The sequence below is a fragment of the Myotis lucifugus genome, unplaced genomic scaffold (assembly GCF_000147115.1).
Source record: "Myotis lucifugus unplaced genomic scaffold, Myoluc2.0 scaffold_53, whole genome shotgun sequence".
Lineage (NCBI taxonomy): Eukaryota > Metazoa > Chordata > Mammalia > Chiroptera > Vespertilionidae > Myotis > Myotis lucifugus.
In genome coordinates this window covers 2,331,928-2,350,571 of record NW_005871101.1, presented here as the reverse complement: position 1 = coordinate 2,350,571, position 18,644 = coordinate 2,331,928, and the positions used below count along the sequence as shown (strand labels likewise).

Sequence of the window (18,644 nt, the reverse complement as noted above, 5' to 3'; positions counted from 1 at the left end):
ATAAAGATAACCTCAAAATCATAAAAATGCAATATTAAAATCCATAAAATAAAAGTCTCATTCTTTCTAATCAGTGTCTAAACATTCTTCCAACTAATCACCAATGTAATCACTTATAAAGCTTCCCAAATAAGTTACCAGATTGAGCCAAGATGAAAGAGTTGGTATTATTTGACCAAGGAAGAGAAAATGTTTTGCAGGAAAAGATAATTCAATTAAGCAAAACAGATGTGTAACTCCTAGAGCACAAATAATCACTGTAACAAAGAAATGAAATTCCAGGGGCCCTTCCAAATCTAGGAGAGCACTAGTTTTGCTTGTAGAGAAAATGAGGCAATAAAAAAATCATACTGTCTAAATAAAGCATCTTGTTTTACTTCTCTGCCCCCCCCCCAAAAAAACCCAAGCAAACAAACAAAAAAACCCTACAGTAATCTATAGTACCAGTTTTCTCCACAGAGCTGCCACTCACAACAGCGATAATATATAAAGAATTAACAAAGTTAAATATCCCCATCATTATGCCTCTTTTGCATACTGGTGTTTATGTTTACACAGAGAGGATGCTGGTGAAATCCTCTCTATCTAAGTAAGAATGGAAACTGGGTTCACTATATATAAATATATGATCATTATGTTTCACAGCTGAAACTAATATAATACTGTATGCTAACTGTAATTGAAAATAAGTGAAAAAAAAAGAAACTGGGTTCACTAGAAGATAAACTGAAAAGGTGGCTTAATATTAATATCATGTAAAAATTAAAACAGATCTAAAGACAGGGCGAAATTTTTGTCTTAATTTCAGAATTTGAAGATAAAGATCTTGCATCTATTTTTATACTCAGCCACATTTGTGACAAAGGCCTTATAAAAATTTCTAACAACTTTTCTTTTTAAACATTTCTGCATTTGGTAGGTTTTTAAATTTTTCATGATTCTTTAAGGAAATCAACATTTGGTTAACATCTCAAAAAGATATTTAGAAGGTTCAACAAATGTCCATGAATTTTTTAAATGGAAATTAAATTTCATCTAACAAAATAATTTTCATCTAACTAGACTGGCATTTCAAACTAAGACTGAAAATTGTCAGCACTTTATAAATGTGTTGATAAAGACTCTATGAGTATTCAATAAAATTTTGGATATCTATAGAGTGCCTTTCTTCCAAGGGGCTCAAGGTACTTACACATTGCTCACTGTACTAAAAATAAATGCCTATGAAGTAGATAGGTATTATTCCCCTTTTACAGATAATAAAATTAAGTGTTTGCAAGTATAACAGCAAAGGCCCATTTTAATTCAATTTTAAGTTATAATTAAAACTTAGCATATTCTTTAAGTATAATGGTTATTATGTTCACAGGAATAAAAATTCCTTCTGTGCTCTAGAAATATTTTTTTTATATTTTAGAGTTGATAATCCAACAGATTAATAGTCTATCCTTTCACCTAGGTTAAATTTTTCTTTGATCAGAAATCAAAGTGAATCTATTATACTGTCCATAAGTCCAACTGACAAGCACATCTATTACAGAATAATTATGAGGATATCTGAAATAATACTTCTGTGCAAGAAAAGCACCAGTGCTCTGGAAAATCATATAATGCTTTTTTTTTTTCCTGGTTTTAATAAACACTTTATTGTCAGGGTGGCATTATACTTGGAGAATTTGTGATTGGTATCATCTCTCACTTACGTAGTAGAACTCTAATTACTACAAATAATATATTACTATAAATTACTAAATACATTATTTTATTCAATAGTTACAACCACACCCACCCATCCCAAACAGTTACATCAACCCCATGAGGTAGGCAGGGTACTACACTAATCCAATATGTTACAGATGAAGAAACTCTGAGCATTAAGAAACTTGCCTGAAATCACCAAGAACCCATATTTCTAACTAAGTCTGGGTTCCTATTATGGACTGAATGTTTGTGTCCCACAAAATTCATGTGTTGAAGCCCTAAATCCTAATGTGACAATTTGGTGATAGGGCCACTAAGGAAGTAATTAAGGTTAAATGAAGTCAGAAAAGTGGGACCCTGACCTAAGACTATTAGTGCCCTTGTAAGAAGAGACCCCAGAGGGCTCACTATCCTCTCTACTAGCGCTCAGATAAAAGGCCATGTGAGAACGCAGCTAGAAGGCAGCCATCTGCAAGCCAGGAAGAGCTCTCACCAAAAACTAAACACTGCCAGATCTTGATCTTGGGCTTTCAAGCCTCCAGAACTGTTGTTTAAAACACCCAGCCTATGGTATGTTTTTTTATGGCAGCCTGAACAGACTAACACAGGCTTTTCATTACACACTGAATTAATGTCTGCAAAAAAAGGGTATATGGGGGGAGGGGGTAACAGGGGGATGGGTGGGGGGAGTCAATAGGGGGAAAAGGAGACATATGTAATACTATAGGTAATATCTTAAACAAATAAACAAAGGGTATATGTTTTTCCAACTAGACTAATTTCATAAAAGCTTTAAAACCTGCTATAAAAAACTTGAGCTCTAATATAGTTAAGGTTAATTTCCAGACATTTGCCTTATTTTATATAATAAAAATAGAATTATTAACTATCAAGTGGGAACTCCCCCTTCAAGTATGAAGAAAACCAAATTTTAGCACCCTAAAAATACATATAAGGAAGCAATAACCTTGTCCATTATAATAATTATTAAACTGTACTACACTGGAACACAGATTCTTTTAGTATTTGAAAGTTACCTGTAGGAACAAGCATTTTACTAATTGAGGAAAAGGACAAATTACCAATCCAAGAATCTCCCAAAATAAAGCTTAGCTTCAGACTAACTTCCCACCAGCAAGAGCAGAAAAACTAAAAGGCTGGAAAATACAGTTTTCGTCAGAAGATATAAATTGCTTTGAATAACCACAGTGTAAGGCTTGAATAAATTTTAACAAATTTATAATTTGGTAGTTGCAAAAGTTTATATGAGTTAGGATGTTCCATTTGGTTTTGTTTCTAATCGACAACCCCGTAGAATACTAGGTTAATACACATAGCATCTGAATTTGGAATTGCAATTCTCCCGAGACCTTGATGGTTTTAGCTTACTGGTCTCCTCCACACCTACATAAAATATTGGCCATCAGAGGAAGACAACTACAAGGATATTACTGCACTACAGTGAAAGGGAGAAGATTAAGTGTCAACTTAGAAATAGGTACTGGGAGTTCAGGGAGACTGAAAATCTAAAAGTAGAGCTCCCTGCTGGAACTAACCCTGAAAAAGTTCCTAGCTTTCTCTGAAGGTAACAGTCTCTTTGGGAGAGAATTAACCTACCTTCCAGTATAATCTATCAAAACTATGGGAATCACTAGAAATTGTCCCAAGCAGTCATTCCAAGTACAGTGGGTCACTGCTGCTCCTCACTGACTTATCAACACTGGCCAGAGAGGCTGGTTTGAGGCTGAGAATTTCTGGACAATCCTATATAATAAAAGGCTAATATGCAAATCGACTGAACGGTGGAACGACTGGTTGCTATGATGCGCACTAACCACCAGGGGGCAGCTGCTTAATGCAGAAGCTGCCCCCTGGTGGTCAGTGCACTCTCACAGGGGGAGCGTTGCTCAGCCAGAAGCCGGGCTCACGGCTGGTGAGCACAGCGGTGGCAGGAGCCTCTCCCGCCTCCGCGACAGTGCTAAGGACCCCTCGGGGGATGTCCGCCTGCTGGCTTAAGGAGCAGGCCGGGCTGAGGGACGCCCCACCCCACCACACTCAGTGCACTAATGTCATGCACCGGGCCTCTAGTACAATATAAAAATCCTGTTATCAATCCATAAAGAGAGCAGAACCTGTCACACAGATGTTTATAAAAAAGAATTCACATCTAACTATCATTTGAATTCTATGAATAAACTTATTAATTTATATGTTATAACAAAGCCTGTACTTATCTAAAGATTTAGATTTAAGAATTCTAAGCAGTGATACCTAACTAATACAAATGGAAAAAACTGTGCTATAACGTCCACGATTAAAATGGGAAAAATATCAACTATTAATCCAACAAATATTTATTGTCCACCTACTGCAGAGAAATATATATAAGATAAAAGGATGAAAAGGTGAATCTGCAAAAAGGATTAAAAGAATCAATAAATGTAAAGTGCCTGACACACAAGTGCTCGATATTATCCTACCCTCAAAGAGCTTACCACCTAATAGCAAAGCTAAGATCAATACTTATATAAATAACTATAAAAGAAAAAGTGCCATTAAAAAGCATAAAAATGCTATACAAATTCAAAGTGATGAGAGATTTCTAACAAAAGAAATCAAATAATTCCAACAGTTTGAGATTAGGTGATTTAGAGAACGTGGCACAGAGGAAACTTAAAAAAAGAAATAGATTTAGGAGGAGTAAATGCAGACTTCAGTACTCTAAAATAAATCTTTAGAAAGTAATGCAGTTATAAAAGGATAGAAAGAAGTTGCTTCCCTGATGAGGTTGGATGAAAGGAAAATTTTTAAAAAAATAAAACATATGTGACCCAGTACATCTCTCCATCTCTCCATCTCTCCCTCTCTCCCTCTCTCTCTCTCTCTCTCACACACACACACACACACACACACTTTCAATAAACAATAATTATAATTATACGGCTATAAAAACATATGCATATATATTAAGGTTAGAGAGACCTAAGTATGCTGCAGAAGCAAAGGAAAAATATCCAGCATGAGGGAGACAAAAGATGCAATAATAACTATGACAGGAGCCAGTAAAAATGATGCAATCAATGACACAAGCAAATAGTGCTAACTTTAAAGAGGAAAGCAGATAATTCTTTATCTTATCAGAAGTGAAGAAAGTTCAACATTGACAAATTCTGAGATGAATAGAAGAGATGGTAAGAAAACTCACTTGAGATAGCCCCAACATTTTCAGCCTGAGAACCGTAAAGCAAGATTATCTGTAGATAGCAGGAATGCACATGGGATTCAAAGTTTGATGAGAATGAAAATAACTTAGTTGACTCCCTGACATCTTCCTCTTAAAGATGAAATCCAAGATGGAAAAAAGCAACGTGGTAAAGAAAATAATTGTGCATAATCTTATTTTTGGAAAGTGATAAATTCCTCCCACTAATGACAATTTTAAACAAAAAAAAATTTTTTAAAGGCTTTTAATTTTGTTCCACTAAAGCATATTAAATGAACTACACACAAATCTTGTTTTTTAAGCTAAAAGGTTTTATTGCTATAGTAGGAAACTAGCACATAATGAAGATGTTAACCAAATGTCAACCTACCCCCAAAAATCCATTTTATTATTATAATTTGTTTTAGCTATTAGGCTCTTCTGATTTCTCTTTCTTCAAGCTACAATATTGAAATGTTTTTTTTTTACTCATGAAATTCACATTTTAAGATGCTTTAAAATTATCATTCTTATTCAAGTAATAGACATCTTTTGTTTTTCTCTGCCTGCTAAGAAAATGAATAATGCAACTATTTTTCAACAAAGGTGTTATCCCACCTGGTGCTATTAACTGGTGAATACTTGATGTCCGGGTGACAGCTGTGCTTCGTGATTCCAGACTTGGACTTTCTCCTTTTCTAACACTTTCTGGAGAAGGATCTCGTTGGCTGATTTTAGAACTGGTCACTGTTGTTTTGTTATGACAAATTGTCAATGACTGAGTTTGACTAGTGCTTTTTGGTGGACCATTCTGTGAGCTAGATAACACACCCAACTTCTGGCTGCGTAATGTTAAATTCTGAACCTAAAGAACCACATAACAAAAAATAGGGATGAAAAAGATGGTATTAATTCATGTGGTAATCATTACATTATAGTAATAACGACAATACATTTATACTATGCTTTTCATAAAGCTCCAAGCACTTGAAACAACTGATTAATCCTGTAAGAAAGGGGAGTTATTATTCTAAATAATCAAATCTTAAGTACTAAGTGAATTTTTAAAAAAGACACTAAGGGGAAGAATCATTAAGAACTAAATAAAAATGAAAAAAATATATATATATATGAACTTTGAACTATGAATAAATTACTCTGCAACATACTGCATTTTCAAATTATTACCAGCTTTGAGACAGCCAAAGAGAAGGAGAAAGAGGAAGGTCATTCCAAGTAAAGGGGAATACTTGAGCAAAGATGCAGCAGTGGGGGAGCCCAAGGTGTGTAGGGAAGAATGAGCAATTCCTTCAACCTCAGACTGGCTGTACCATGCCAGGACTGTGAAACATTTTAAGGTTACAAGTACCTCATAAACTTACATAATTAGAGAGTGTAGATACAATACTGCTGTCTTAGTAAGTATAAGAAAAAAAAACAAAAAAGTTAGATTATAAGGGAGCACTAATCTTGTACTAGTAAGAAAACAAATTCATGAAATCATCTACCCAACTATGGTAATTATAAAAATCATTTTCCTTTAACTCCTTTTTAAAGATATTTGTTATATGTTGTTGCTGTTGTATGGAACACTCACTTGCCTTTGAGAACCAGATCTCATGAACTGAAAAGATTGTGTATGGCCTTGAAATGGTTTCTGTGACAGCTCCTATCTATACCCAGTGCTATTCTAAACATACTGCCAGTCTGGATGGTGGCAAGGATCATCCAATTACAGTCATGTGAAGTTTATAATATTTCTAAATAGCCAGGCAGAATATGCCTCTCCAATAGCTGCCCAAGTTTTTGCCTATCTGGAATGAATGAACCAAATACATTTATGCTAACACTAGCCCTGGGAGGGAAACTAAAGTAAAAGAGATTCTAAAGTGACAAAGTAAATGATATATTGCGATTCATAAATGTTCTTCAGTTTCATGTGTGTTCTGTCTCTACAACTATATTATTAACTGCTGCTCAAAGGCTATACATTATCTTAGATCCAGGTGACAAATGCAGTGATCAGCCAATAGCAGGTGCTAAACAAATGTTTCAGGGCAGCTGGGGTTTTCATCAGTTCTATTCTAAGCTATTGAAAGAATCTTCTAAGTGAGACCATATGGAGCATCTTCTCTGATTTTTGTCAAATATTTCATAGCAATATAAGTGGACTAAAAACTACTATTGAAATTTAATGCAAAAAATAAAATGTGCTAAAATCCAGGTTTCTCAAAGTCAAGGCCCAAATCACTTCAAGCCCCATTTCCACTATTCCAGTCCATCATACTCATATTCTAGCCATACTGTTCTACTTGCCCTTTTCCAAACTGCCTTGCACTTCCTTCATTTACAGTCCTTGCTCAAGCTCCTCTTGCCTCAAATGCCATTCTTCCTCAGCACTCCTTCAAGGCCCAGTAAAAATTCCAAAGAATCCTCCCTAAAAGCCCCTGGTTAGAAATAATTTCTCCTCTCCTATCTAATGCTTTTCTCATGGAATTTGGGTCATATTGGCCTACAGCACTGCCTAATGTCTAGCTTATTTTAGAATTACTCATGTCTGTGTCTGTGAAATATGGAGGCTCTGTTTGGCATGCTCCCATCTCTGACATTCATGTTTGTTCTCCCACAGTTCTGTACTGCAGACATGACAGAAGCTCCACAAGTCGGAGGTATTTTTCTGTATCTGATTCTGAAATATATATTACACATATATATTTCATATATATTACATTTTTTCTTAGGCTAACATTAAAACCTGTTCATATTTTACTAAAAAAAATCTCAACAAATATCTAGTGATACTTATTTTAAAATCTTGAAAATTTGAAAAATTTCCTTCAAATGAAAAGTATATATATTAACAATGTAAATGAAGATTTGACACAATGAACCCTAAAACCTGCAACAGTCCATTTCTATAAAATAATACACTCTTTTCTTCTAATTTTTTTTTTGTTTTCTGGAATACTGAAATGTAATGCAAAAAATAAAATGTGCATTTTATCTTACCTAATAATAGACAAACATGTAAATTAACCATCCCTCCACTACAATCACCAGCCAATCAGGAGAGTATGCAAATTAACCCAACAAAGATGGCGGTTAATTTGCATATGTAGAGGGGAAGCGGTGAAGACTGAAGGCTCCGTCCTGAGCGAAGGCCTGGGTCCCGGATGCCGGAGGAAAACCGGTGCTGGCAGCCAGGGGAAGGGAAGGCCTACTGCACGAATCACTTCGTGCAACAGGCCTCTAGTATATTATATATTACACTATATATTACTTATATGAATAGATAAATTTTACACTATGGCTATAATACCTATCTGTGGTCATTTTGGCTTAAATATTACATTTCAAACTTTTAAACTATACTTCTAAAGTATATTGCAAAGTTAATTTAGCTATTAATAGGAAGATCACATAGTCAGATTTCCTTGAGAGCCTCACTTTTGAAGAAAACACACCCTTTCTAAATAAAGAATATCAGTGTACTCTTAAGTCCAACTTTTATTTTATCTAAACGAAAACTATGATTAAATTATGGAAACTTTTCTGACTTTTAAAAAATTCTAAATTTCACGTGAAGTATTTTTGCTAATTTCACGTGAAATATTTTTGCTAATTTCACACCTTACATTTTTATAGTGGATTACCCAAATACTCTCACACTGATTGTTCTATTTCAATCTAAGAAATACTTTCTGAATTACAGCAGCATCCCTTCTTTGCCAATTAGGAAACTAAGAGTTAATATCACATTGGCGGCAACAGAGCCGAGTTTCTAGATTTTAAATCCAAAGGGCTGTTTTCTTCTCAATTCTCACAGCATTCCCCAGATAGCCATGGCAAGTAAGATTTCTTACTCTTCTACAAACATATTTTTAGTTCTATGATATCTTTCTGAAAAAAAAGGTGGGGAGAAGGGATAGAACATTTAAAATAGTAAATAAGAGTAAAATACTCTGAATTTCTTGTTTTTTTCATAGTATGCTATAAATAAATTTTACTACTAAGGAAAAATGAACTATTATGCTGGCTTCTATCACTTAAAAAGAGTACTAAAATAAAACTTGAAATTTGATAGTTCTCAATTACACACTATTTTAAAAACTGAAAATATGAGCTTTAAAATTAACAAAGTAAAGCACAAATTTTTCAAAACTAAGAGCCCTGAACTTGAAGAAAGTTACCACTGGAATACTCAAAGTATTAGCATCACTTACTACTTCCAGTCTCTCTCACTGCCATTTCAAAAGCACAGAAGAGAAAAACATTTGTAGAGAAATTTCTAAAGGCTCCTCAAAGTCTACCTTTCAATTAAGTCATATTATCACAAAGCCTCATACCTGTGTCACATCAAACTAAGCCACTTTTGTAAATTACTATGTTCATTATACCATTAAAGACACTGTAATATGTTTTCTCCATGAGACCACACAAGACAGATTGTGCTCTAGAGAGCATGTTAGTTATATTTTCCTAACTCATTTATTTTACCTTGCAAACTGTCAATCTTTTCGATGGTTGTTTTCTTCACTATTAGCTACTTCAAAGCTAAGTACCAAATTTGTGACTCATCTTTAGACAATATATAACAAAAATAGTAATTAGTGGCATGTGATATCTAATGTGCCAGGCAGAATACTAAGTACTTTATAATTATTGTCTCATGTATTCCTTATAACAACTTTGAGCTATCATTTCTAGTTTACAGTGAAGAAACTGAGGCCTTGAAAAGGTAGTAATAAAAGCTAATATTTAGTGAATGCTTACTATGTATGAAACATTGTTGTTTTTCATTTATTAACATATTTAGTCCTCACTACAAACCTATAAAATAAGCATTATAATTATTTTATAAATATTTGTTTTATTTTATATTGTTGAAACTGAAGCAAGAGATTAAGGATATCCAATAAGAAAGTGGTAGAGCATGTATTTGAACCCAGAGAACCTGGCTTCAGAATCCAAACTTATACACTATGCTATACTATGACCTTGTCCAAAATCAATCAACTAGCAAGTGACAAAGCTGGTAACAGTTGCTGAAGTCAGAATTTGAACTCAGGTCTTCCTGTTCCCCCACTTGCAAAAAAAGATACTAACGAGTGCCTATAATGTTCTAGATCAGGGGTGGGCAAACTTTTTGACTCGAGGGCCACAATGGGTTCTTAAACTGGACCGGAGGGCCGGAACAAAAGCATGGATGGAGTGTTTGTGTGAACTAATATAAATTCAAAGTAAACATCATTACATAAAAGGGTACGGTCTTTTTTTTTTTTTTTTTTTTTTTTTTTTTTTTTAGTTTTATTCATTTCAAACGGGCCGGATCCGGCCCGCGGGCCGTAGTTTTGCCCACCGCTGTTCTAGACACATACATATTATTCATTCTTCAACCCACCCTGGAAGTATGTATGACTATTACAGATGTTTAGTAACTTGTCTAAAGCCACACAACTATTAAGTAACTGAAGTGGGAGTTGAAATTAAGTCCATGAATATAATCTGAATAGCCTCCTCACTCCTACCTCCATGCCACTTTCTTTTATTTGTGACTTTTTCTGGCAGGCTTTACATTTATTTTATCTTGTTTTATTGTATACATCTTGTAAATCAATTAAAATTTCAGTTGGAACAAAATATAAATAAAAAATAAAATAGAAAATATTCTGCAAGTTGATAATGGTCTAGCTTATTAGGTTTTAAAAAAAAACAAAAACAGCCGAAACCGGTTTGGCTCAGTGGATAGAGCGTCAGCTGCGGACTGAAGGGTCCCAGGTTCGATTCCGGTCAAGGGCATGTACCTGGGTTGCGGGCACATCCCCAGTGGGAGATGTGCAGGAGGCAGCTGATCGATGTTCCTCTCTCATCGATGTTTCTAACTCTCTATCTCTCTCCCTTCCTCTCTGTAAAAAATCAATAAAATATATTTAAAAAAAAAAAAAACAAAAAAAAAAAAACAAAAACAAAAACAGCCCAGATGGTGTTGCTCAGTGGTTGAACATTGACCTATGAACCAGGAGGTCACAGTTTGATTCCTGGTCAGGACACATGCCCCAGGTTGTGGGCTCAATCCCCGGTAGGGGGGAGTGTAGGAGGCAGCTGATTAATGATTCTCTCTCATCATTGATATTTCTATCTCTCTCCTTCTTCCTTCCTCTCTGAAATCAATAAAAATATATTTAAAAAACAAACAGCAAAATCATTATTTCAACAAATCCATTTCACAAAGAGACATTTGTAAAAAAAAGTTTAGAGCTGAAAAAAATCTTAAAGTTAATAAAAACAAAGGTCTCATTTTGTAAACATGGAAACTAAAGTCCAACAAAGTTCAGGAATTGTGGAGGATCACAGAGCCGTTAGGAAAACATGAATTTAATTGGTCAACATCTTTATATATTAATATATTAAAATTGGCCTTTATTATTAAATAAAATATAATGTAAAGAGATCTATGAAAAGTAACAAAGAATACTATTACTATCTCATTTTTTGCTTTTTACCAGAAGACTGAGACTATTAAATTAAAAATAAGAAGCTGCCCGGCCGGCATGGCTCAGTGGTTGAGCATCGACCTATGAACTAGGAGGTCACGGTTCGACTGCCAGTCAGAGCACATGCCCAGGTTGCGGGCTCCATCCCCAGTGTGGGGTGTGTGCAGGAGGCAGCTGATCGGTGATTCTCATCATTGATGTTTCTCTCTCTAGCCCCTCCCTTCCTCTCTGAAATCAATAAAAATATATTTTAAAAAAAAATAAGAAGCCAAGGATGATCTTAAGATATACTAATTTCTATGGAAAAAGTAATATTCTACTCAATTGTTTTCATTTAAAATTTACTCATTCATTTTTACCAAATTTACTGAGGTGTAACTTACATTCAATAAAATGAACCAATTCAGTGAATTTTGACATATCTATACAACATATTACCACCACTCCAATCAAGATATAGAATATTTTCATCACCCAGAAAGTTCACTCATGCCCCTTCCACATCAATCTCCCCTACCTTCTGACCCTAGTACCACCAATCCAATTTCTTTCCCTATAGATTAGTTTTGCCTGTTCTGGAATTTCATATAAATAAATCAGAGTATGGACACTCTGGTGTCTGGCCTCTTTTGTGAATTATAATATTTCTTTTTCAATTTTTTTTATTGATTTCAGAGAAAGGAAAGGAGAGGGAGAGAGGAGGAAAGGAAGGGATATATAGAGAGAGAGAGAGAAAGAGAGAGAGAGAGAGAGACATCAATGATGAGAGAGAATATCATGGAAGCTGCCTTCTGCACACCTCCCACTGGGAATTGAGCCCACAACCTGGGCATGTGCCCTGACCAAGAATTGAACTGTGACCTCCTGGTTTACGGGTAGACACTTAACCACTGAACCACGCTGGCCAGGCAAATTATAATGTTTCTGAGATGCATTAGTTTTTTTTAATATTTTTTAATTTCCGAGTAATATCCCACAATTTGTACATTCACCAGTTAAAGAACATTGGTTGTTTCCAGTTTGGGGCTGAATAGAGCTGCTATGAACATTTGTTTACATATCTTTATGTGGATATATGTTTTCAAATCTCTCACAGTAAACATCTAGAAGTACAATTGCTGGGTCACATGTTAAGCATATGTTTAACTTTATAATGAACTGACAAACTGTTTTCCAAAGTGGTTGTACCACTTTACATCCTCACCAGCAGTTTTGAGAATATGGCTGCTCCACATTCTCCAGAATCAGTCTCCTTCATTTCAGCCATTCTAGTGAATGTGTGGTGATACTCATTGTGGTTTTGATTTGCATTTCTATAATGATTAATGATGCTGAGCATTTTTTCATGTGCTTATCGACCTTTTGTATATCTTCTTTTGTGAAGTGTTCAAATCTTTCCCCCAATTTTAATTGAATTGCTCATATTATTACTGAGTTGTAAGCATACTTTGCATTTTCTGAATACAAGTCCTTTGTCAGATATATGTATTGTGAACATTTTCTGTGACTTGCTTCTTCATTTTTGTAACAATGTCTTTTGAGAACAATTTTTAATTTTGATAAACTCTTATTTTCTTTTATGGTTAGTGCTTTTTGTGACTTAAGAAAGCTTTCTCCACCCTAGAGTTGTGAAGGTATTTCCTGTTTCTTCTTCTACAGGTTTTGTACTTTCAGCTGTTACCTTTAGGTCTATATTCTACTTCTATTTATTTTTGTAACTTACATGAGGAGAAAATTAAGGCTCACTTTTTCCATAGTACTAAACAAAGTAATATTCTATTTTTTTAATTTAAAACTTACCCAATTTAATTCATTTTTAATATTAAAATCCATCTTGACTTAGTTATTACATAGCTGCTTGCAAAGAAATCTACACAAAAGAATGCATCTCACATAACAAAAAATAAATCTGCTATACAATAGAACTAAACACAATGTCATATCGAAAACTCATTTTCATTTATGTCAAATAACCTAAACATCCATGTTTAATGGCATTATAATTTCCATAGAAGAAAAAACAATTTTCTTGAAATTCTTATAGTGTTTTATTAAATTTCAATCTGAAATGTATGACAAAGAGCACTAAAACAATCAGTTACTTAAACTCCAATGTATGTTTATCTTTAACCTAAAGATCCAGACCTCAAGCACCACGTTATGAAGCTAGACAAGCTCACCTGAGTAGCTGCAGACTGACAGGAAGATGACGATGACGACGAGACAACAGGAATGTCAGACTGTACAGCAGCCACAGTGGTAGCGGGTGTGAAAATCAGCTGTACAGACAGAAAAACCAAAAAAAAAAAAAAATACTCTAAGACAAAAGAACATGTCTCACACACAATGTATAGCAGGCAAGGGAGACTGAAATTCATGACAAAAGACAATGCAATTTAGGATTCCCTCTTAAGCAAAAAAAGGTTTTACATGACAGAGAAATTTCTGATATAGAGAACTAAAAAAAAATCATAAACATTTTTGAAACAGTTCATGATTCTGGTGAATAGAAAAATAAATCAGTGTTCAAAAAGGAGTATGTATTTTGGTAATATGAAATCCTCATACCAAATTTTGCCCCAAATAAACTATTATACTTAAACTAGGCTGGGGGGGTGGGGGGTTGTCCCTCAGCCTGGCCTGTGCCCTCTCTCAATCCAGGACCCCCCCGGGGATCAGGCCTAAGCTGGCACTCAGACATCCCTTTCACAGTCCGGGGCTCTGGCAGTCCAGGAATTCTCACTCCTTACCACCCGCCTGCCATGGAGGCAGGAGAGGCTCACACCAGCCCTGAGCCTGTGAGCCTGGCTTCTGACTGAGCACGGGGGTGGGAGGGGGAAGGGGGGGGTGTTTCAACCAGAAGCCAGGCTCACTGCTCCTTAGCACTGACCCCGCCCCCCCTCCCACTGGTGGGGGGGTGGGCGCGATCTGGGGCCAGGCTGGCCAGGGGAGGGGCCGTGGGAGGTTGAGGCGCTGCAGTTGCGCCCTTTCCCACCTCTGCAGAGGCTCTGGGACTGTGCGTCCCTTGTCCCCTCCACCCCTGCCTCTGCAGAAGGCTTGGCACCGGGACTGCCATGGCTGGCCTGGCGGCGCAGGCTTGCTGGCTCCACCCCCCCGCCCACTGGTGGTTCGGGAAGGTCATCCAGAAGGACGTCCGAAAGGTTGTTCAGCTGTCTGGCCTAATTAGCATATTATGCTTTTATTATTATAGATTTCTCCCAACTCAAAACTACCGTGGTAGGATTCCTAAAACTTAGGTTACAATAGACAACCATAAACCATAGTCACTGCTCTTGAATGCAAATTAAAGAAACACATAAAGAAACTCCCAAAAGTCTTTTCAGTTCTTTACCATAAAAGCTAACTATGCCATATACTACACTACAATATTTCACTCAGCTACATAGGATCTATAGTACAAATCTAGATTGCTCTTGATTTAAAAACCATCTGTAAAGAAAAATTCATTCTAAATGTAAATACCAGAACATGTCAAAATTCAATAACAGCTTGCAAAAATAGCTTTACATAAAAAATAATAATAAAGGAAGGAAAGACATACTTGATTTATTTACTAATAATCACCATCTCTTTTCAACTGTTTTATTCAATACTGAAACAGAATGCCATTAATTTAAAAAGGTAATACAATCTATTCAGTGATTATTCAATCCAATTTAGTAAATTATGACAGTTATTTCCAAGAATGTGTAAATACTCTATTTCAAAATTGCATCGAGTTATTCAATTCCTCAAAAACCATTCCTGTTTAAATTAAAATGATCAATTAAGGAATCTTTTATATTTCAGTTCTTTATGGTATATTACTGGTAAATTTAAGTGAATTAAACAAAAAAAATATAACATTCACAAGAAGTTAATTTCTAGTACAAACAACTGAAAGCACTAAACCTAAAGAGATGTTCTAATTAATTTGAACCATATGAAACTGCCAAGGGGTCAAAAATAGTCAAATTACAACCATTTCAAATGGTTCATTCCGCTTAATTCTGAAACATATTATTAATTAAATAAGAGCTCATGGCGGAAAAATGGCAATGTCTAGTGAACAATCTGTAGATGGGTCATATCACTGTTTCCTATTAGAAATATGATGGGGAACTTTCTTTGCAATTTTAGTGCAGATCTGGGGATCCAGATATATATTCAGTTCACTGGACAAAAAAAGAAAAGTAAATAAATATATGCCAGCGCCAAAGTTTTTGTCTAACTACATGTAAAGACATCAAATAAAATAAATGTCAGCCAATTTCTGCATTTCTTAAAGAAGCTCAGCAGTTAAATCAGGAAATCAGAATAGCCAAATTAACCTTCCTATATTAATAAAAGATCAGAGTGAGCTTAACAACACAAATCACCTTACAAAATTTGAGATGGGAATAACCAAAGCTCAGAACCATCTGGTAAATTACCAGAAACTTCAATCCTGATTTCAGAAGATGCCACAATATACATTCTAACTTATAGTTAACAACCAAGTTTTTAACATTTCTAACAATTTCATCAAATCTTCTTCAAATCTGAGATGTCAATGATATACAATGGTTTTATGTATCACTATAGGTACAATTATAACTGTACGATGCCATCAATTATAAAATCATCTCAGTGTCAGATGTTAAAATGTGAAAAAAGGTATGAAATCTGATATTAAAAGATAATCATTCCTCTGTTACAGATTTGTCAGCTTCGCATGTTACTATTTGAAACACCAAGAAGGCCTACCAATTAAAAGAATTTTTCATGACATAAATGTACAAGAGCTGAGCACACGCACATAAAAATTTGTTAAACATATCTTAAATATTTAAAATGTCTCTTATTACATCAAATCAAGAAATATTTTGATCTCTCTCAAGTCCTTAAACACTAAAAAAATTTGGTAGCTCACATCTTACCATTTGAGCTCGGAGATACATTTGAGCTTGGCTTGCAGTTAGGGTAGGGGAGGTACTCCCTAGTAACATAGTCTGTTGGGTAATACTGCCGCTGGTGGAACTGGAAGCCTGGGAACGGCTTATTAACTGTGCAGGTGTAGGAGAAGTGGAGAGGTTGATCTAAGGAAGAAAACATATTAGATCATAGGCTTCCATGACACAAGCTGAAGTCAGGCAATCAATAGTATATACAGTGGCTAAGGAACCTAAAAAGGAGGACTTCAACTTTGACAGAACCCCTCACTTCTTTGAGCAATTATTTGCACATATATGCAACAATAGCATTTACTGGTTAGTAATTAGAACAATTTTGAAAGATATCTTCAATGTGTTTCAATAAGATTCCAGTATCTTAAAATATCATTTTCACTACTTCCCAAAAAGTAAGGCTAATGTTCCATTATTTTAATATTCCACATAACTTAAAACATTCAAACCAACAGTGTACACTATTTTGTCAGATTCTGTCACATTCTGAGGGATTTTTGAAGTGAACAAAAATTAAAACACAGATAATCCATTCATATACATAAAAACATACATGTAACATATAATTAATGTTACTATTCTCTCTCAAAAACTCTCAGGAAAGAAAAAATTACAATTGCTACTTGTCAAGCAGATAAAAAAAATCCTGAACACTGGTTACAAAATTAAATTATACACACTCCTTTAAAGTGCCCTCCAGTGTTGCTCAGTGGTTGAGCACTGACCCATGCACAAAGAGATTGCTGGTTCAATTCTGGTCAGGACACATACCCAGGTTGCGGGCTCCATCCCTAGTAGGGGGCGTGCAGGAGGCAGCCGATCAATGTTTCTCATCGATGTTTCTATCTCCCTCTCCCTTCCTCTCCCTCCATAAATAATTAAAAATATATTTAAAAACAACAACAACAAAAACTAGTGCACAGTCTATTTCTAGGATATGTAAGAGACTAGTATCTCGTTGTACCTGTGAAGGCAAACTGGGTGAAGTAGGGAACAGGGCAAAGGGAGACTTTTATACCCTTTTTTATCTTTCCAATTTCATACAACATTCATGTATCATCCATTTAAAAATAAATAATATATACATATATTTTAATCCTCACCCAAGGATATTTTTTTATTATTATAGAGAGAGAAAGGAGATGAGCGAGAGAGAGAGAGAGAGAGAGAGAAACATCTATCAGTTGCCTCCTGTATATACCCCGCCTGGGGATCAAACCTGCAACCTTTGGTATACAGGACGATGCTCCAACCAACTGAACCACCCAGCAAGAGCTAAATAATATTTTTAATGAGAGTAATGTAATCTGACCTCAAATCCTTTTTGTGGACAAAGCAGAGAATAAAATTAAGAAATAAGAAATTAAGAAAGCATTTATTAGACTTTTGATTCAAGCAGTAAGGCAGACTGGACTCATATACATGTGCCCAAATACACTCACTAAAATGCTAAATCAACATGAAAAATTAGTATAGCTGAATTTAAAAAGGGGGAGCCCTGGCCAGGTGGCTTGGTTGGAGTGTTGTCCCATACACCAAAAGGTTGCACGTTCATCCCTGGTTGAGGCACATACAGGAAGCAACCAATCCACGTTTCTGTTTCTCTGTCTCTCTCTTTCTCCCTCCCTCCTTTCCTCTGTAAAATCAATAAACATGTTCTCCAGTGAGGATAAAAAAAGAGGGGGAGGGGAAGATTTCTAGGTGCCAGAAAAGAAGAAACTCAAAGACCTAAAGTCCCAGCTGACACCAATGTAGTCTCAGGGGACACTGGCCTACAGAGATACTAGTAGAAGACCTAATTTTGAGCCTATTTTCAGGGAAAGCTGGAAGTAAAACCCCTATTTTGAGCCAAGATCCTCAAAAGGTCTGTTCAATACGTGAAAAGGAAGCTGGAGAAGCTCCACCCATATGCCCTGAGAAACAGCAAGACAGCTTGCCATCTTCCCTGCTCCCAGTGTGGGCAGAGAGGCTCCTATGAAAATCAAAACTCCAGATTTGCACCATGCGGAGAAACAGAATACAAATCGACACTACCTGTATAGTTCCACAATCCATCCCAAACATTAGCATTTTTCAGGACATTTGTTAAAATGAGCAGGTGGTCCTAGCCAATCTCACTCAGTGGTTAGAGTGTCGGCCCTCCAAATGAAGGGTCTCGGGTTCAATTCTGGTCAAGGGCATGTACCCAGCCGGGGCATGGAGGCAACTAATCGATGTTTCTCTGTCTCTCCCTCACCCTTCGTTCTCTCTAAAAATCAATGGAAAAAATATCCTTGGGTAAGGATTAACAAAACAAATTAA

At 35.6% G+C, this 18,644-nt stretch overlaps 1 protein-coding gene and 1 long non-coding RNA gene across 5 annotated transcripts in view; one reads left to right on the top strand and one right to left on the bottom strand.

Moving 5' to 3' along the window:
• Window positions 1–18,644, bottom strand: part of PHC3 (polyhomeotic homolog 3) — a 61,830-nt gene that overhangs the window by 26,362 nt on the left and 16,824 nt on the right. For all 4 annotated transcript variants that reach the window (XR_002829313.1, XM_006088853.3, XM_006088851.3 and 1 more), the window contains exons 5-7: window positions 16,317–16,475; window positions 13,578–13,676; window positions 5,522–5,768 (exon numbers count right to left, since the gene is read on the bottom strand). Coding sequence is in view for 3 of the 4 variants with exons in the window: in XM_006088853.3 (XP_006088915.1) it covers window positions 5,522–5,768; window positions 13,578–13,676; window positions 16,317–16,475 (505 nt within the window). In the remaining variant the exon portion in view is untranslated. The remainder of the gene's footprint in view (window positions 1–5,521; window positions 5,769–13,577; window positions 13,677–16,316; window positions 16,476–18,644) is intronic.
• On the top strand, window positions 7,530–13,710 carry LOC111826070. The gene is made up of 2 exons (XR_002829314.1): window positions 7,530–7,572; window positions 13,535–13,710. It is a non-coding gene; the product is annotated as an uncharacterized LOC111826070 (long non-coding RNA).